Below are 21500 nucleotides of genomic sequence, written 5' to 3'. Positions count from 1 at the left end.
TTGAAATTAATTTGACCTATAAGGTCCGAAAGGTTTCTAATCGGGTTGATTTTATTGTAAATGCAATTACTTTTATTAGGTCAAACCTTTCAAAAAGAAGTGAAAAATACAGCAGCTTTGTACCCTTTTACCAGTCAAAACATCTCACATCCATGGGGTGATTCATTCTTACAAATACTTGCAAAAAAGGGAGGGTGAGGGTAATTTGCACTTCTCATTCAATAAGGTCATCCTATTTGAAAAGTATTTCACTTATTCAGCACTTTCTTAAATATACGCAAACATTTTTTTTTTAAAAACCCATTACCAGTGTATCAAGTTATACATTCAATATACGAAAACTATGCGCTTCTCTTTAATTTTTAAAATCGATGTCATCTAAACATAAAAAAATCTTTCTCGTCACTTTACACAGCATTATAAGTACAATCTTATCAAACTTTGCATGGGTTACCGTATCAATTTTATCTACACCCGTAGGATAATATACATATCATTAACCTGTTTTAACACACTGTACCAGCTGCAAAGAACTCGTTCTCTGCATCCAATCAGTAAGAGGAAAATAGTTTTTGGAGGGAAGTTTAACATTTACAATGTATAACAAGACAACGCTAATATCCAATCAGAAAATCTTACGCTGTACCAACTGCTAAGAATTTGTTTTCTGCATCCAATGAGTAGGAGTAAAATAGTTTTTGGAGGGAAGTTCAACATTCACAATATATAACAAAACAACACTAATATCCAATCAGAATAAACTTAAAAAGTGCAAAAAATTGGAGGGAAAAATGCATCTCTTTTTCATAAAAATCAAATTGAAAATCACTTTACAATCTCAAATCCGATAGGACAAGAGAGGTTAGGCTACGAAGGGGCAAGGACTGGGTTGAAAGTAGATGCAGTGCCAGGCGTTCCCCCTCCCCATTCACGCCAAAGAGAATGGCGCTGTGCAATTGGTTCTGTCTGCCAAACCTAGAGGGGCCTACGCAAAACGCCAGAAAGCCGAGGTATGTAATCCTTTTTAGCTCACCTGAGCTGAAAGCTCAAGTGAGCTATTCTGATCACTTTTTGTCCGTCGTCCGTCCGTCCGTCCGTCTGTCCGTCCGTCCGTCTGTCCGTCTGTCTGTCCGTCTGTAAACTTTTTACATTTTGAACTTCTTCTCTAAAACCGCTTATCCAATTTCAACCAAATTTGGCACAAAGCATCCTTATGGGAGGGCGAATATAAATTGCAGAAATAAAAGTCAGATCTGTATTCAAAGCGGAGAAAACCTTGAAACTGTAAAAAAAGGGGGGTGCATTTTAAAAAATCTTCTTCTCAAGAACTACTGATTCCAATTCAACGTTGTTTAGCATAAATTATCCTTATGGGAAGGAAAATATAAATTGCAAAAATTAAGGTCTAATTATGTTTCAAATCTGAGTTATTACAAAAATAATAATAAAGGAAAGGCGTGTTTCAATCAGTTTAATAGCTTCGGATTCGGCATTCGGTAAAATGGGTAGACAAGACTTGGCCTGGGCAAAACAAAAGATTGGCAGTTATTAATCTGCCAATCTCATTAAAATTTCAGGATATTTGATGGACCAGTATATTTGTATTTGCTGTAAATATTGCTGCAAAATAATGCGTATTTGGAATTGACGATTGCCGATCTGCCCCGGCTTTTATTTTGCCACGGCCCAGGTTTGCGTACCCATTTTACCAAGACTCGTATTCCATACATCTAAAACGAGGTTCTTTGTTTAAAGCAGCCATGACATTATACGAAAAAGGGTCGATCTGACTATGATGAATTTGCTTGTTGTGCAACAGTTCGCGAACGAAGGGAGAGTTTTGAAACATGCAAAATGTATTTGTGCCGATTTTGTGAAGTAAATTGAGGCTAAATATTTCAATGCGTTGACAGTTTTCACACATGACGTTGGTGTTAGCTTGTTCTGATTTTCGTTTCGTTTTCATTATTTATGCTTTGTAACCTGGGAACTATCGTCTGTATTTCGTGATTTTTACGTATCAAATCAAACAGAGACTTCGGTAAATCAAACAGTTAACTGTTTACCTGCGCAAATTAAGCAAAATCTGATGTATCAAAAAAGTACTGAAATACAATTCATTCTATCGGTAATTCGGCATTATATTTTGCGTAATGGTATATTAATGCAATAGGTTTTGTTGAGATGCTCGGCATTTTCTCGAGTTTATTCAGTTTAAATAGAGTTTGATATCGCTGTCGGAAATATGTAGGTATATACATGTACATGTATATATATGATTCATTTCGAAAAAATAAATTGTGTTCTTTATTTGTTATAGTGCATGTTTCTTGTGTTTTAAATAATTGTTTACAATTTCTATTTACTAACCATATTTGAGTGTTAAGCTTCGAATTATAAGCAAGATACAGAGATTTGCTCACAATTCTATGTTTGTACACAGATCTTAAAAACTAAAGATTAAAAAACTAAAAAAAATTTCAATATTTATTAAAAAAATTTTCAAAGTCTCTTCTTCCAGAAACCAACTTTAACAACTTATTGCATTGTAAACTTAACCTTTTTTAGCTCACCTGAGCCAAAGTCTTCTCAAAAACTATTAGGCCAGGAAAGCTCAAATTTGAGTGGAAGCATCCTCAGATAGTGTAGATTCAAGTTTGTTCAAATCATGGTTCCCGGGGGTAGGGTGGGGCCACAATAGGGGGATCATGTTTTACATAAGAATATATAGAGAAAATCTTTAAAAATCTTCTCAAAAACTATTAGGCCAGAAAAGTTCAAATTGAAATGAAAGCATCCTCAGGTAGTGTAGATTCAAGTTTGTTCAAATCATGATCCCCGGGGGTAGGGTGGGGCCACAATTGGGAGATCAAGTTTTACATAGGAATATATTGAGAAAATCTTTTAAAAATCTTCTTCTCAAAAATATTTGGCCAAGAAATCTCAAATTGGCATGTAACCATCCTTAGGAAGTGTAGATTCAAGTTTGTTCAAATCATGGTCCCTGGGGGTAGGGCGGGGTCACAATGGGGGATGAATTTTTATAGATAGAGAAAATCTTTAAAAGTCTTCTTCTCAAAATTATTAGGCCAGGAAAGCCCAAATTTGAGTGGAAGCATCCCCAGATCGTATAGATTCAAGTTTGTTTAAATAATAGTCCAGGGGTAGGGTGAGGCCACAATGGGGGATGAATTTTTACTTAGGAATATATAGAGAAAATCTTTAAAAATCTTCTTTTTAAAGAATTTTTGGCCAGAAAGGGTTTAAACTTGTGTAGAGGCATCCTCGGGTAGTGTAAATTCAAGTTTGCAAAATCACAGTCCCTAGTGGTAGGGCGGGACCGTGATGGCGGTTTGAATTTTTACATAGGAATATGAAGAGAAAATCTTTAAAACTATTCTGGAAAAGTGTTCGGTTCAAAACTCAGTACTTAGTGTGAAAGCAAAGGTTATGCAGATTTAAGTCTGATGAAACCATGATTCCCTAGAAAAAAATGGGGCCATGAAATGGGGGGAGGGGGGGGGGGGTATATAGGAATAGAGACAAATCTTCTTACAGGTACAACAACAAAAGGGGCTTGGTATTTACCAAAAAATAAGAGGTTGATAAAAATTGGCAGATTTTCAATTTTTTTTAGCAAGATCTACTGTACTCAGTTGTCAAGATATTTTGATACTGTAATGCTAATTTGATCAGAATTAAGGCAATTTTTGCTCAGGTGAGCAATGTGGCCCCTGGGCCTCTTGTTACTATTATTATTAATATTATATATACGAAAAATATTATGTTTATTCTCATTTCAACTCAAAATAACCAGACCACTTTATAAATAAAGATACCCACTTTTTGTTCACAAAATAATGTACAATATTTCACACTCAAAGTCCGTATATCTATAAATTACATAGTATATCTAATTACACAAGCGCCTGATGTTATAATAATTTTTTTTACTATAGGCTACCATAATGTTTAAGTACATAATTTATTTTATTATAAAAAATAAAAAAAAGTTTAACGTCAAGTGGCTCATCGTCTCAAGCCACGGGTTTTGTGTCCATTCTATATCCCTGTGGAAATAGAATGGACACAAAACCCGTGGCTTGAGACGACCATTTTGACGTCTTCGAAAAAGACTGATTCTGATTGGACCATCAGGAATATTAACCAATGAAATTGAGTTAAACATTAGCTATCAGAATGGCCGGTCTGGTCAGAAGTTGATGTGGCTGCAGAATAAAAGTTCATTATGGAGAGTATTTAAGGAATTTTATCGGAGTTTTTGTATGTAAGTAGCGTCCATTTGATGTAAGATTTTCAAAGATTAGTGAGAATGTTTCTCGACTTGTTGCAATACTGCTGTTGTCAGAGACAAAATCCCATCGTGAGCCCTGGACCGGTAAATGTCCGAGTAAAAATACATATTGAGCATATCGACTTTTTTACACAGCTATTCATTTTTAATATATAAACCTATAAATCAAACTTTGAAACCCTTGTAAATTAAAAATATTGTCAAAGGGGCCAAAGTCTAAACAATTTTAAACAATTTGTCAAAATGCTAACATATAAATAAAACAATACAATAGACATTTGAGGTTTTTTTTAATACTTTAAAAGTTTTACTTTTGTAAAATTGGATCTTTCAAAAGCCCGAGGCATCATGGTTTAAACAAAACTAAAGTTACTCTACCTAGGATTCTTCCACACAAATTACAGCTTTTTTTGGTCAAAGGGTTTTAGAAAAGAAGATTTTGAAAGATTTTCTTAATACCTTCCAAAGTAACTCTACCCTCGGGGATCACGATTTGAACAAACTTGAACCTACACTACTTGGGGGTGCCTCTACACAATTTACATGGGTTTTTTTTCTAGTCAAATAGTTTTTCAGAAGAAGATTTTGAAAGATTTTCTCTGTATATTCCCACGCAAAAGTTAGACCCCCATCTACTGTGACTCCCACCCTACCCCCGTTGATTAGGATTTTCACAACTTCACATCCACATTATCTAAGGATGCTTTCATCCACCATTTGGCTTTACTTGTGAAAGAATATTTATTAAAATCTAACCCATTTCTAATCAACTGTGACCCCCACCCTATCCCTGTTAATTTTGATTTTCACAAATTTACATCCATACTATCTGAGGATACTTTAACCCAAGTTTTAGGATTCGGTTTTCCTGGTGTAAGACACTATCTTAGGATACTTCAACTCAAGCTTTAGGATTCGGTTTTCCTGGTGTAAGAAGATTAAGTAAACAAAACAAATTAATATTATGTTTTAAAAAATCAGCGATTCTTAGTAATCTCAATTGTGAATCCCTTTGACTTTTGATGCTTTGTGCCACGTTTGGTTGTAATTGGCCATAAGTTTTAAAGGAGAAACGTTGACGGACAACAGACAAAAATTAATCAGAAAAGCTCATTTGAGCTTTCAGCTCAGGTAGCTTAAAAGCAAGTTTCAACTTTTGAGACAAATGGGACGGTTAATATGTTGACCATCCAATACATTTATAACTTAAAATTAGGATTTAATAGTAAAACAAGGTTAAATACTGGTTAAGCATTTGAACTTTGGACTTTTTTTTGTTGTGATATCCTTTTGTTTCCCAAGAGCCCTGTGACATGTATCTTGTCTTAAATAACAATCCTTTTAGGGATTTATTCTTAATGATTAATTATTAAAACTTATTTTGTCACGTCTTGAAATTTATAACAAATAAGAAATTTTTAACTGTTTCTTTAAATTTAGTAATATATTCCTGCATTCATGATGCGACTCTTATTTTCTTGAATGATGCATGCATAAGGTTCCGTCTTACTCATTTTACATGTTTTGTAAGTCAAAAGTAAGTAAAAAGAAATCTTTTATATACATAGAATTACAATAACGCAAATATTTTAAAACATAATAATTATGCTATTGCGAACCACGATAACATTTTTCTATGTATTTGGTCTCGTAATATTGTTGAAATCTTACCTTCGATGTCTTTATTATTATCTGTATTTTCGAGAACTCTGACTCATTTATGATGTTCTTTACTGCTGGAGGGCACTGATAGATGTGTTCATTCATGGACTCGGAGTGACCTATATGTTTATAAAACAGTTCTCGATCTAATTGTGAGACATCAAGCAAGGCGTACTCCGTGGCAATATAATGTCGCATTCCGGTGGCATTAATGCTCTTGTCAAGTTTTGCCTCGCGACATAATCTGTCGACGCAGTCCCATCCTGTTACATGACTTAAGGAAAGTTTTGTATTTGGAAAAGCAAAATCATTACTTGGATGTACACCTGCACTTTTCCTGACATCTGAATCGGAAATAATTTTCAGTGCTTTAAAGCAGTCCTGAGGTAGTAAAACAGGCACTAATTTTGCCACTTTAGAGGCGCGAATATATGCAACCTTAGTTTCACAAAGAAGTCTCTTTCCAATTTCATCTGTGATTCCTTCAGCTTTGCTTTTGTCTATCCATTTATCATTCAGAGCGTCTTGCAGTTCTTCCAGCGTCATTCTGCTGGCCTCTCCACCTCTGCGCGCGTTGAAGAGAGTTAATCTGCATACAAGCGCATCTCTTAATCTACAAAATTCTTTTGTGTCGAAAATTGTGTACGGTCCCTGCTTTGTTAAAGATTCGATTGTCTCCGTTGTTTGATTTCTTAGCTTTTGCATGCTTGTTTTATCTGGGAGTTTAATTGGGGCTCGGAGTTCGGACTGTCTTTTTCATATAATTGATTCCTCGGCGTTTTTAAAGAAAGAGGGCCATAAAAGATGCAATACTGATAAGAACTTATCCATTTCCTCTGCCTGATCATCTTGATGATTCAATAAATAACTGGCTTTCATTACCTCACATACATTTTAATTAAATAGCGCAGTGTTAATTGCAGACCATTTTAAACCTTTTTTGTAATTTTATCAACTGTTAAATTGATAATTGCCTCTTGAAGATGGCTAACGTTTCTTCGTTGAAACATTTCACTACAGCTTTGTGGATCTCTATTCTGTTTTTCCAGTATTACTTTTTTGAATTCTATAAATAGTCTAGCTATTTCTCTTAGTTTAGCATTTAGAGACAATCTTTTTTCCTCTCTTTTGCGACTGCTTGCAACGTGTTGGTATACATGGTAACCGTATACTTTTAGCCATCTATCATTAAGTATTATTTCTTTTTGCTCAGCTTTTGTAAAACTACCTAAAATTTTTCCCCGGTACTCAAATGAAAATGACTTATCATCTACCAAGTTCTGAACTGGTATTGATGTTGGTGTCAATGTTCCTTCTGCTGCAGGACATACTTTTTTATGTTTGTATATAAGATGGGCGCTGAAAAATCCTTTGCATAAGGAACACATCTTGATGTTTTTTCCTTCCCCTTGATTCCGTTCTTTTATAAGTTTTGAGATGTCTACTTTTTCTTTACTTAACATTTCAGCATTTGCTTTGAAAATGCCCTCTTTTCTTAGCTTGGCAAATGCCCTGTCTCTCAGTTCCTTTGGAAATGAAACTGCATGCCGAACTTCTTCTTCATTCTTGTGCTTTGATGTCAGGTGATTTTTGATCCTGCCTTTGAATTCCCCACAAAAGGGACAGGGTCTTCTTGGTTTTTTTTTATAGTTTTTGTCCTTTTCTTCTGCAAAATGCATTGTACAATTATAGATTACAGCAATTCAAAATTTAATAATAATTATAATTATAATAATAATAATTAAATCTAAATATTCTGATACGGTGTGTGAAAATCATGGTGCCAGTGTTTTATATACATTTGGCCCCCACGTGCACTATCTTGTTACCAAAAAATCAATGATGAAATTCGAATGGTAAATCGAAAAATATGTAGGTATTTTTATGACAAAACACAAGGTATTCTCTTCTTTATATGTTAACTTTCTTCTGTTTATTCCCCCCCCCCTCTTTTTTTGATGCAATGCATCAACTAAAAAAATGTCCTCGCCTCCTCCTGGGGGCTGGACCTCCCTGAGATGGTGATGGTGGGGACACTCTCCGAACCCTCTGGGGTGGTGGTGGTGGTGGATGTGCTCCCCGAACCCTCTGGGGTCGTAGTCTTAATCGTTGTTGCTGTTCCTGTAAAAAAAGACAATAATTTAATACTTATAATATTTTGAAGTAAATTTTGCATTAATTTCAAAACGTAGAACTCGTATATTTGGTAAGGTGTATGAAAATCAAGGTGTGAATGTTTTATTGAAATTTGGTCCCCCACGTGCACCATCATGTTACCAAAAAATCGATGATGAAATTCGAATGATAAATCGAGTTGAAAAACATTTAGGTATTTTTGGAAGAAACAACACAAGTAAAAATAAAAAGTAAAGGTAATTTAAATTCATATGATAAGTATTTGATTGCAAATTACCTTATATGAGAGTGGTAGAAGTATGCGAAACATCAGGTGTCGTAGAACCGGTGGAGGAGGGGTAGGTGGAATTGCCTATTCTACCTGTAGACCTTATCCCCTCTTCTTCTGGTGTCGTACCCTTCTGGCGGCCGGTGTGGAGGTGATGGCCCCCGGTGGTCGCCACACTGGTCTCCTGGGTGGTGATGGTAGTAATGCTGTTATCCGAACCCTCTGGGGTGGTGGTGCTACCCGAACCCTCTTGGGTGGTGGTGGTAGTAGTGGTGTTGTCATACGAATCCTCTGGGGTGGTGGTGGTGCTGTCATCCGAACCCTCTGGGGTGATGGTGGTGGTGGTGCTGTCTTCCGAACCCTCTGGGGTGGTAGTATCGGTTGTTGCTGTTCCTTCAATAAAAAAGACAATCATTTAATACTTATAATATTTTTAGTAAATTCTGCATTATATTTTAAAAAAGTAAAGCTCATATATGTTGTAAGGTGTTTGAAAATAAAAATATATTGCAAATGTTTAATATAAATTGACCCCCACGTGTGTTATCATGTTACAAAAAAATCGATTACGAAATTCGAATGGTAAATTCGGGTTGAAAAATATATAGGACATTTTTTGACAAACACACAAAAGTATTCTCTCCCTTATATGTCAACTTCTTCTGTTTATTCTTCTCCCTCTTTTATTTGATGCGATGCATCAGCTTCAAAATGTGACCTCGTCTTTTGTAAATTAATTCGCGGGGTATGACAGTTTGACAGGTAACCGTCGTCTGCAATCCGATCTCTTAATGGGAAAATAAATGGATCGTGAGCTTAGTACACCTAACACCTTTCACAATCTGACAAGTATTTTCTTTCCATCAAGCCCCCCATACTAAAATATGAAATGTTTAAGTGTCAGAAAGACAATCCACATTTCATCTACCTACCATCTTCTTTGAAAGATGCGCACTCAATAAAGTTCAATATTTAAAGAATGATGGCGTAACAATGAAAAATAAACTGTGCTCTTTCTTTGTTTTAGGGTATGTTTCTTCTGTTTTAATTGTTCACAATTTTCTCTTTATAAACCATATTCAGCTGTGTCAAGTTACGAATTATAAGCAAGATACAGAGCTTTGCTCACAGAACTGAGGCCATGCTTTTGTTCATTCTGAATAGGAAATGCCAGGTTTAAGTTGAATGTAATTAACTCTTATGAACAGAAAACTGACTCAAATCAAGCAGAATTGCGAGTTCTGTATCTTGCTTATAATTTTGCGATTGACGCGGAAATTTCGATTTACATGTATCACTAGAAATGTCATACTAAACGTTAAATACTTGTACAGAAAAATTAAAAGGATGATATGCTGTAACAACATTTTGGGGCCCCTTCCTTATACGATGAGTATACACCACTTTTGTTGGTTTTTCAGACACAATTAAATAAAAACGACCTCTTTAAAACAGTTTAAAACATTACTGTTACGGGGATAAATGTATTATCGCTATTCTAAAGAAAAATCAAAGTACTGAAGTACTGAAAGCCGGGCTCTTTTGGTGTGTCTTTATGCATATTGTGTAGTAAAGACTGAAAATCCTTCTCTCTCTCTTTCTCATGCTTTTAATGTCGGCAAAGCATCAGAGAGCGACCAAATTTTATAAGCGGCTATAAACAAAAAATATGTCTGTCTAGTAGAGGTTAAAAAGTTTAACAGTTACTGCCTTGAATTTTGCAACAAGCATTATATATTCAATCCCCGTTTCTTCATGGCGCAGCAAAGTAGTTCATGGAAATTCATGCGCATTGTATGTGTCCAAAATGCATAGTAATGTTTTAAAAGCACGTTATTAATAAGAAAAATAAAAAAGATAGACAATTCATTCGAAATTCAAAAAAAAAAGAAACGAAATGCCAACACTTTTGACAAAACGTGGCTCTTTGTGTAACTATTTGGTATAGCGGAAGCTTTACCTTGCCGCTGTTTGGTTTTTTGTTTATTTGTACTATTTATAGTAACATTGGCGATTTTCAGCAGAGCCCGGCTAAAAAATACAGCGGAAAATTATCTTCATTTGTAGCCTTTTGTTAATGTTGATTTTGAATAAAGATGAAAATAAAGGATGGGCCTCAGTAAACTAGAGCGATATGCCTGTCAATACATTGCAGTCTGAGGCTCACTGAGAGGGGTGGGGGCTAGACCTTATCCGAAATCCTGAAAAGCAAAAAAGAAAAAGATTTTGAATACGGCTATGTCTGACTAATCGAAAAGTGTGTTTGTGTGTGTGTGTGTGTGTGTGGGGGGGGGGGGGGGGGGTTGGTCCAGTTCAGACGCCTATGCATTGATTATATATGTAATAGCTCTTTAACATATCACATGATCACATTTTTCATTTGTTATAATGCGAAAGACCAATCACATTTTTCAATGTCCTTATTTGAGAGCTTTGAGGTACAATTTTTTTCTTTCACATGTAGGAATTTTTAAAATAAAATACAATAACTAGCTAGTACAATGTAGTTGAAGATGAATATGTACCTATACATATGCATATTCTCATATATAATTTGATCGTTTTATAAAGTGAAGGGGCAGAACTAAAATAAAGGGAATTGGAGTTAACATTGTACCCCAACCAAAAATTTAGTTTTATATCTTGCGTAGGATCTTATTTTTGGTAAAAATGGTATTTCATATGGGTACAATGTCAAAGATTAAGTGTAGGAAAATAAGTGTCAAATATAGATACAGTTTATTTTATGGTATTCTTTTTTTGTTTTTCTACCGAGAGGGCATATGGCACAGTAACCTTTGTACACCCATATAAAGCCATTGTTGCTCAGGTGAGCGATGTCGCCCCATGGGCCTCTTGTTAAACCTTAATAACTTTTTTTGTTTTTCATCCGATATTCAAATTTTCAGGGTGTATTGTAAATTATATTTACTTTTTAAGAAACAAAAAGATGAAAAATCGTAACTTCCGAGTTCGAGTTATTTCCCTTTTTAAATTTTTTAGGTGCATTCGTTTCCAAACAAACGCTCTGAAATGGTCCGTAGCAAATAATCCAAAGTTAGAAACCTTTAAAATTGACACTTCGAATGCTGTCCTCTGATTTTTGTATTTTAGATTTTTCCTATTGTACCGCTTGAATTATATAATTGAAATCTATGTTTTTGCTTTTATTTTTTTAGTTTGAAATAATTTCTAAACGCATATAGAACAAAAGTGTTTAAATTAAAGGACTTTCATTTGAGACCAGAAAAAGGGTCTGGCCCCTTAAATAAGGGACCTGGGTGCCCGGAAAGTCTTAGCTGTATAACTAATAAACGATACATGCTACGCTATTGATGTCGCTGGAAAAGTTGTTTTTCATTATTTTATCAATCTAATTGTAATATAGTATTGTTTTGTATTGCGTAATATGAGATTCAAAAGCTCACATGAATACATGCATACCCGCTTTCATTTTGCTTATAGGGAATAGCTCCCTGTGCGTAATAGTGTTTTATAGTCGCAGTCATCACTTTTTTTACATGTATCTAGATATCTCCAACTTATCACAGACATGCCTTTATTTTTTTTACTGTAAGATTAACTCAAATACTATGTAGTCTGGGGGTTACTTTTATTTATAACTTATTTTCAAAAGTTCAAATTTATTTTCTAAAGCCCTGATTGGTCAGAAGTTAAGGAAGTGTAAAAGTGACCTCCTATCAATGTATGTCAGACCCTGAAAAGTGTAAGGAGAAGGGCGTGGTTTTATTAGGACTGATTAAATTTCCTTTCTTGACTTGAATCTGTAACGGAAGACCTCCTCGTTGCTTGCAACGAGCTCGGCTCTAGTTATACATCTAATATTCATTAAAGCTGAACACCGCTCGTAAATAGGCACTGTCCGCCATATTTCTCTTTCAGCACCGCTCTTCCTACACCCCTATATAAGCCATAGACCTCTTAAAAGTTCAAAGTATATCGCTGTAGAGGTCTCACCTGTGTGGACGTACATCTTGCCTCGCCATGTTACTCGGTCGCGATGAAATTGTCAAGTTTTACGCACTTTTTTCAAACCAGGAGAGTACTAACATCAAATGAACTGGTCATTGCATTATTTACAGACATAATATGCACATAAATAACAATTAAATGCATAAAAATCCAAAGACAACGAAAGGAACACTACACGTCGGCCACGAGTTTCAGATGTGCAATCGGGTGTAACGAAATCGAAGGGTTTATATACCAGGTACCTGTGTGACGGTGCCTATATACGAGCGGTGTTCAGCTTTAATATACACTGGCAAATACTAGATTGTAGTTTAGATTCATTCAAAAAATCTAACAGTTGGTCTTTAATTCTTGGAATTTGCAAGCTGCTAACATTTGCCCCTCCGTATGATTGGGGTTCCACACTTTAAAGCTGACATGAATTCATAAAAAAAAACATTTGGTCGCCATATTAGTTTCGATCGCTCCTCTACTGCCACTGGGGTACCGGTTGAGAAAGTTACAATCGGCTGCTCTCCGATCGAGGCATTCGGACTCGATGCTCGGACTTCTAAATGCATAAACTACACATTGTTGTAAACCGTTTGTAAAATATAATAAAGGAAACTACAATCATTAAAACACAAAATACATTTATTCTTTAAAAGAACTTCCAAGGTACATGTATCCCTATACCACAGATGTGCTATCCTTATATTTTAAACAGATAGTGCTGCCTTATTAATAAACATGGCGTTGTTTCTGCAATTACTCTAAAACAAACTAAACGATTCACAATTTTTTTTACGTCGGTTTTAATTGCATCATTTTATTTCATTTGGAATGTATGATATATATATTGATATGGATCATTTGACTGAATATAATGAAAAATGATTCTTGTTATGGGAATGACATTCATCAGTGAATAACACGTTTTAAGTGCTAATTAATTGAGTTTTATCACCAAGAACTTTACTGCTGATAATAATAACTTGTCGCACTATTTTTAAAAACATTAGAAACATAGAAATTATCCACATTTACACATTTATTAAAATCCAGAATTCAGGTATTTGTTTGGGCATCTCTGTATAGAATGACCCAATTATTATACAAATAATAGTGGTAGCAGAAATTTTTGACAAAATAAAGAACTGGTCTGGACAAATATGGAGACAGATAGACAAGGTGATTCTTAAACATCCCAAATTTCATTTCTGGTTGGTATAATAAATAAGGTTTTGTATCATCAGACTTTTTACATGCAAAACATTCTTTTACCTGTCCAAAATCTTTTGATACAAGGGACCAAGTTTAAGGATAGGATCATAGCCCTCTTTTCCACGTGGCACACATTCTGAATTGTCATTTATATGCAAGAAAGTCATCAATGACACAAACCTGTCCCTTGGCATGACGCTTGGAAAATATGATGTTGTAGTCAGCGGATCGGTTGTCCAGTACTTCCTGATGTCTAGCTGATGGACAAGTCCCATCAGCATGAGGAGTGACATAAATTGCTTCATTTCTGAGGGATTTGTTTCATGCATTTCATGAAACAAAATGCATGGTTACAATTGAGCAGATTTCAAGAACTGTTGTGCATACAGATTTGTCTGTTGCGTAAGAAATTCAAAATCATCGTCATTAAAAATAGCTCATCATATTGTTGAGATGATCCTGTGTTGTGAATTGTTTGTTTCAATCCAGGAGTTTCTGTATAGTCAAGGGATGGGGGCTCCCTGTCTCCTGCTACCCAATTGTCTGCATCTATAAAGTTTTCTGTTGGCCTACTCACTGTAATGTCATCTACATCAAAACCCTCAAATTCAAAATCACTGTCCTCATCTGCTGCAAACTCATTCAAAAAGTCTTCAAAATCGAAATTCCTTGTTATTTAAGTTAATTAAATGATCTTCTGCTCAGCACGTTCAGAAGATAAGTATTTACGTATGCATAGCAACATTAGATTAGCAACACTTTCAACATTTTTGCTGTATTCATACTAAATTTAACAAATATTGTCATAAATAACAGCTTTTCAATTAAAATAGTACAACAAATAATGAAAGAGATCAGGGAGTTCTAATTAAACCTTTATTTTAAAATATTGGTAACATGTAAATAAATTGAGTTTTCTCCCTGATGTCTCGCGCGATAATGTTTATGATTATCCTGAAGGCACATGTCATACTTACAGTAAAATGAAACAATCACATGTACACACAGTATTCCAAAACAATAATCCACTTGGAAATTATCTTTTTAGCGAGGATATTGGGAATGAACACTGATAAACGATAGAAAAACCAGCAGCTTTCGTTTTCACCGGAAGAAATACGCAAGGTTAAGTTCAATGTTAGGAAGGTCCATGTTTTTGCTTTTCTTCTTTTTATACCCCCCCCCCCCCAAAAAAAAAAACACGAAGTTTTTTGGGGGGGGGGGGGGTATATAGGAATCACCTTGTCCGTCTGTCCGTCCGTCTGTCTGTGCAATCGTGTCCGGTCCATATCTTTCTTATGGAGAAACATTGGAAGTTTTTACTTCACACAAAGAAAGCTTTTGACCTAAGGGTGTGTCATGACCTTGACCCAAGGTCATTGAAGCAAGGTGAAGGTCACTGGCAGAAAAAATACGAAAGCTCGTGTCCATTCCATATCTTTCTTACGGATTGTTATTGGAAGTTCTTACTTCACACAAAGATTGCTTATGATCTATGGGTGGGTCATGACCTTGACCCAAGGTCATTCGGGCAAGGTCAAGGGCAGAAAAAGTGCAAAAATGTGTGTCCGGTCCATATCTTTATTATGGAGAAACATTGGAAGTTCTTAATTTACACAAAAATTGCTTATGACCTAAGGGTGTGTCATGACCAAGGTCAAAGGTCATTTGGGCAAGGTCAAGGTTGTTGGAAAAAATAGTGCAAAATTTGAGTCCGATCTTTTCTTTCTTATGGAGAAGCATTAAATATTCTCACTTCACACCAATATTTCTTTTGACGAAAGGGTGTGTCATGACCTTGACCAAAAGTCATTTGGAGAAAGGTCAAAGTCACTGGCAGAAATAGTGCAAAATTTGTGTCCGGTCATTATCTTTCTTATGGAGAAGCATTTAATGTTCTTACTTCTTACAAATATTGCTCACATTGTATGACCAACAAACAGTTTTAAAAATAATAGAGCAGTTGTTATTTATAGAAAATGGACGGTGAAATAGATTCATCCAATATTTTCTATATGTGGAAAAATACACGCATTATGATTTTTATCTTAGCGGGGGATATCTCACAGTACCTCTAGTTTTTATTGTACATTAACTAAATTAATCTTTTACATTTTTATCAAAATAATATCTTCTCTTAATTATATATGTTATTGAATTTGTTTTCTCCGATACAAGTTAAGATTGACCGATTGTTTTCAAGATTAACAATGGCGCGGAATTTTCCTAATCCCAACTTTTAACGTATATCCTTTAAAAAATTAGGCTTATATCTTCATATTTAAACAAAAATCATTTATTATCTCTAATTTTATTCATTCACAAGCAAAACACTCGATCGTTTTTATTTTATTTGAGGTTACAGAGACGAAGTTCCGATTTTTTTTTTATCAAACTCAACACAAAGGGTTAAAGACTAAATGCCTGGTTATGATGTCCATAAGGCACTCTACCAAAATTGTGAAATTCATGACCTCTGGGTCAGGAGTTCAGGATTTAGGGTTGGGCCAATATGGCCATATTGTAAAAATGTTTTAAATCTTAAAAAAATATTCGTCTCTACTCCAACACATGTGGGCAAAAAACAAACTGAACACATGGTTATGATGTCAACTCACTCCTCTAACTAAATTGTGAAATTCATGGCCCCTAGGTCAGGGGTTCAGGACATGAAGTGGGAGGGGGGGGGGGGGGGGCAACATGGCAATATAGTGTTAATGCATATTATGTTTAAAAATTTTCTTCTCTATTCTCCCACATCTCTATGAAAAACTGACTTATAATTATGTTTACCAGGAAGTCCTCTACTGAAATTGTAATTATTCATGTCCCCTGGAATATAGGTTTTGACTCTAGGGCAGGGCTAAAATAGATGTATAGGTGTTAATGCATATAATGTTAAAAATTATCTTCTTTACTCCCACACACCTGAAAGGAAAACTGAATTCATGATTTTGTAGACCAGATCATTAAGTTTTTCGCCAAAATGATAGGTTTCATAGTTCTTTTTGAAAGATTTCAGGCAAGGAGGTGGTCGTCATTACCAAGTTATAATTCTTCTACTCCAGAATGAAACCTTATTAATTAAATGCATATATGAGACTCCTCGACAAGTTTGTACATGGGTTATATGCTACTCAGGTGAGCGTTAAGGCTAACTGGCCTCTTGTTTGTCTATGCAACGCAACTTTGTTCAGAGATAGCCTGTGGTTGCACAAAATCATTTATGAAAATGTTGGTTTAATACTGTAAACGTATTACATTTGACTGTGTATTCTATTCTAGCTTTTTTGGGCGAAAAACGGCGTCCACTAAATCAAATACATCGCCAGATATAAAATATATAAGTAGATAAACAGGTACATTCAGACTGTGCTAAATCAAATCCACGCTAACTTGTTGAAAAATCATATTCCTCCGAATATCGTACACGCTAAATATAATACATTTAAAGTATAAAAAAAATTAAATGTTTAAGTGAGATAAATATAATTTTGTTTCTTTGTATTGTAATCATTTTTAACAAACAAAAAGTATTTGAAATCATCTTCCTATAAGAACAAAGTTTGTCATTAATTACTAAAGTGTTACACAATTGTTGTTTTTTAAAATTTGATTTACTCTAATTTTCAATAAATTAATTTTTTTGTTTTCTGTCCCAAAATTTGGCTTTAGGATCCAGTTATAATGAGATGCACATTGTACTGTATTGTACACATTTTCGTCCATATATTTCGGAAGATTTATGATGTAATGCAAACACTTTAGATCTTTTCATTTTAAATATTAACATGGGAAAGCACAAAACAAATGATTCGCAACTGTTCTTTTGACGCACCATTTTTTGGTAGGTTATTGGTTTGAAAGAAGCATCGGCTGAAATGGTTGTGTAATCATTTAGGACACACAAGCATAGTGCACGAGACTCATTATAGAGCCACTTCTGGTCTCATTGAAAGGGTAGAAATAGCAAAACTTCTACTTTTACAGGAGAATAATGTCAGGGGCACAGCGACATGTACAGAGTGCATGAAATCCAGATGCATCTATGCCAAATCAAAGTTAACTACAAGAGAGGAGAGGTCTCTGAAACACACTTTGGAAAATATTGATTATACTTGTGGATCATTGATAACACCTAATGGTATGATTGAAATATGATGTGATTACTATGAATGCAAAGGATTTAATAAAACCTTGTCTAAAAGTTGCAAGTGCTTTTAATAGTTTGTAAAGCAGTATTTTATTGTCAAAATATGTTATATGTCGGGCTGTTGACTTTTTCTTTGTTCTAGGTGACATTCTCCAAGGAAAAGTCTTTGTAAGGCTCCAGATGTCCTGCCAGTCTCCAATTGAATTTCCTTACTATTCTTCCACAGTTGGACGTGTTGATGTATGCGCTCATTGCACATTACCTTCAGAAAAATCTCAAGAGATGTTGAAGAAGTACAAGGTTGTCCTTCCAGTTTGTGCACAGTGTCTCATATCAGGCAAGGAAATTCCAAAACGAAATCCAGTGAAATAATGTTAACATGTATTATGTATCTGTTATTGGCTTTGATGTTTAATACATTAATCATTTTATATCCAGTCAACGAACTGACTTCAGTTATGTTTTATTTTTTTCTTAACCTAACCCTAACCCTCAACTATGGGTAAAATTACCAAAGTTTGAGACTGTTTGCAGGAATAGAAAAGTTCTCTGAAAGTTTAGAAATATGAATATTACTAGATGTGAATTTGTGCATGTTTATTAAGATGAGTGTCTTTAATTTTTCAAAATCTCAGTAGAAATGGCCTTTTGACATTCTTTGTCTTACATCATTATATATAGTACTAGGATATTCTTATTATTAAGATGACTTTACTTACAAAGTGAAATTAGGTAAACTTACAAAAATCTTTATTTTCTAATATTTTCTTCACTTGCATTTTGTTTATAATATTTTTTTCAATGTGTGGAAATATATATCCTTGTCAAAGTAAACTATATGTATGAAGATTGATGAAGTGATTTTGTGTATTAACTTGACTCTGTAGAATCATTAAATATGATTTTATAATTACATAACCTTTATCAAATATTATTGTTTTAATATATTTTCACACATTTTGTAAATCAAAGTTTTAGAGAAATTAATTAATACTTTAATAGTAGTCATATACAAGTATATCATGATATTTGAATCTAGGTTGTCACTGAAACAATATAAATGATCCAGTCATGCATATTTAGTTATTGAAACAAACATGTACATCTTGTTAATTCATATCCTGATATTTGAAATCTAGGTTGACATGTTAATATGAACAGTTTTAGGGTGGTTCAGAGGTGTCTTTAGTGTGTGCCGCTTAATGTTTAATGGGACTTTACCGTTGTTACAATGTCACAGAATATCAAGAATAAATATAGTTTTCTGTAAAATGTAAATGTATTTTTCTTTTATCCTTTGTTTAAAAAAAGACTATTCTGTACAGCTGTTGTGGTCAATGAATAAAGATTTTTACATTCCTGTTGTCAAAGTATGCGGCAAATTAGAAATGGATGAAGACATTCGTTCTTTGAGAGATAATGAATGCCTTACAGACAGGGTAAGAATAGCCCAGATATGGACACTGAGGAAACAATTAATTTAAAGCAAAAATAGAATAATTGTTTGTTTGGAATTGCCTTCAATCTCATTGAAATACGCCTCACGGATAAAATATTATATATGCACAATTTGTTTACCTTATTCTAGTAATAGTTAAACTTCAAATTTTGAAAAACAACAACAACCTGCCTTGCTCCTTGGTCTAGAAACCTTCAAAAAACCTTCTAAAGAAATATTTTTATAATGATTGCCTGATCTTAAATATAAATATATTTTCTTTTTTAATTAAGATTTTTGACAAATTGACAACCTTTTAAAAATATTCTTATCCTACGTTTGCAGGTTCAAGACTGTTACTTGTCTCAGCTAGTTTATTGCCATAATGGTTTGGGGAGAAAAGTCATTTACTTTAATCAAACGAAGATGACAGATATAATCAACGGTACCTATTTTTTCTTTTATGACAGGATGTAGATTTGGAAGCTGATGGTCATTCGGCAAACCTCGGCCGATTCCGTAACCTACAGCAAACCTCGGCTGTATGATAGAACTTGATATCCCACTACGCCGGGCATTTGCGATGCGGTCGCCTATTTACTCAATCGGTAAATCTGACGCTATAGAAATTAGTTTTCAAAATGGCGTCTTTTGATGAGTGTTTAGATTATGCAGTTCAGAATTGTCCCATTTTAGTGGACAAATCTTTGAAACTGAAAGATAAACAGTTAGATACTTTAAAAGCATTATACGAAGGAAATGACTGTATATCGGTTTTGCCGACAGGTTACGGAAAGAGTATTATTTTCCACATGTAACCGTGGTTTGCACAGCGCCTGTATCAGAGAGACAAACCGATGATTGTGTTAGTTGTTTGTCCGCTGAATTCTATAATGCAAGATCAAGTGCTTTCTCTTCGAAAGGCAGGGATAAATGCATGCACAAATAGCATCACCGGTATGTTTTGTAAATTTTGGCCTTTTAATTTCATATGCATGTACCAAACCAGTAAAAGCCTTTATAAAGGTTATTGTGTTCAATAACAATTTCTTTACTTTAAGTGATTTTTTAAATAACTATAATAAAGCAATATCATGCAGGTACACATGGGATTGCTTTTGATGAGAAAGATGCAGGTGATGAAGATTTTGAAGATCACACCATTGAACATTGTACCATTGAAACTGATGTACCATTTGAACATTAATGAGAGGAGAGCTTAACCTGATATACTCCTATCCAGAGGCATTATTTAAAACTAGATTTGCCAAACTGCTGAGATCAAAACTGTATCAGGATACTGTGTGTGCAGTAGTAATTGACGAAGTGTACATGATTTCAGAATGGTAAATTTATTGAAATGAAAACTTTTTGTTTTACCATGTTGATAACTATTTGATAGGTATATACTACTCAGAGCTACTTGAATATCACAGGTGCGCACTTAGTTAAACCTTAATCATCATTGATACTGTGTTTTGTTTAATTGCAATTCAACTTTGTACGAGGGTTCGATTCCCTCCCTAGGCATTTTAATGAAAGCTGGTGCAAAGTGGGCTGATCGCCTAGTGGCCCCGCAAAGTTGAATTGTTTGTCACTAAAACAATGAGCAAAGTAAGGTATCAGAATTTTTATTAGCCTGTCAGCAACAGTGCTCTCCATTTGCATATTTACTGTGTAAATGCAGTATAGTACACTCTTCCTGTCTCTGTAACAGTCGGCAGTTTTATTAGATCTGCAGGCTGAATGCAGGCTTTTAATTCATAAAGAAATAAGCATAAATTATTGAAATTTTATACATATTTAATTTACTGTAATATTTGTATTTAAAATTACATGTCCTGGTAATTTAAAGGACATCATTTTTGTAAATTATACTCATCTTTGTAGGGGAGAAGAATTTCGTCCTGCTTTTAAGAAGCTTGGGGATCTAGTTTTACTAATGTTTTACTAAAAAAATATAGTGTTAGGTAAAATCAGATGTCGTGTCTTAAAAATCATCATCATCCCATTAATGTTACTATTACAAATGTTTAACTCCAAAGAATGAAGAGTGGTGTTCAATCTGTGCATGGTTTAAAGTGTGTGTAAGTTTAAAATGGTGGGAATCTAAACCGGGCGTATAAGTCTGAGGTGTGTACAGTATGCCCATTGTTTCCTCGGACGCATTTAATACCCATACTTGGTCAAGAAGAGTCAGTCCTCAACACACCACCAGTGAGGAAGGTTCTCATGTGCAAAGACCCCCGGCTTACCCCGCAATTGGACAGTGACTTTAATTCTCTTACCATTTTCTTTGATTCAAAGGACAATTGATTAATAATGAACCATC

At 34.5% G+C, this 21500-nt stretch overlaps 2 protein-coding genes across 2 annotated transcripts; one reads left to right on the top strand and one right to left on the bottom strand.

The window, feature by feature from the left end:
- Positions 1–7949: 7949 nt before the first annotated feature.
- On the bottom strand, positions 7950–12375 carry LOC136276138 (integumentary mucin A.1-like). Its single transcript, XM_066087214.1, has 3 exons — positions 12360–12375; positions 8475–8774; positions 7950–8098 (listed from the first exon to the last, which is right to left on the bottom strand). The coding sequence occupies exons 1-3, from the start codon at positions 12373–12375 to the stop codon at positions 7950–7952; spliced, it is 465 nt and encodes a 154-aa protein (XP_065943286.1).
- A 3622-nt stretch (positions 12376–15997) lies between these two features.
- LOC136276137 (uncharacterized) lies at positions 15998–18200 on the top strand. The gene is made up of 3 exons (XM_066087211.1): positions 15998–16078; positions 17568–17721; positions 17873–18200. Exons 1-3 carry the CDS (start codon positions 15998–16000, stop codon positions 18100–18102), a joined length of 465 nt encoding a protein of 154 aa, XP_065943283.1. The 3' UTR covers positions 18103–18200.
- Positions 18201–21500: the final 3300 nt, after the last annotated feature.

This window comes from Magallana gigas, chromosome 1, assembly GCF_963853765.1.
Source record: "Magallana gigas chromosome 1, xbMagGiga1.1, whole genome shotgun sequence".
NCBI lineage: Eukaryota > Metazoa > Mollusca > Bivalvia > Ostreida > Ostreidae > Magallana > Magallana gigas.
Note: the sequence above shows the minus strand (reverse complement) of the source record. Positions and strands in the feature narration are given on the sequence as shown.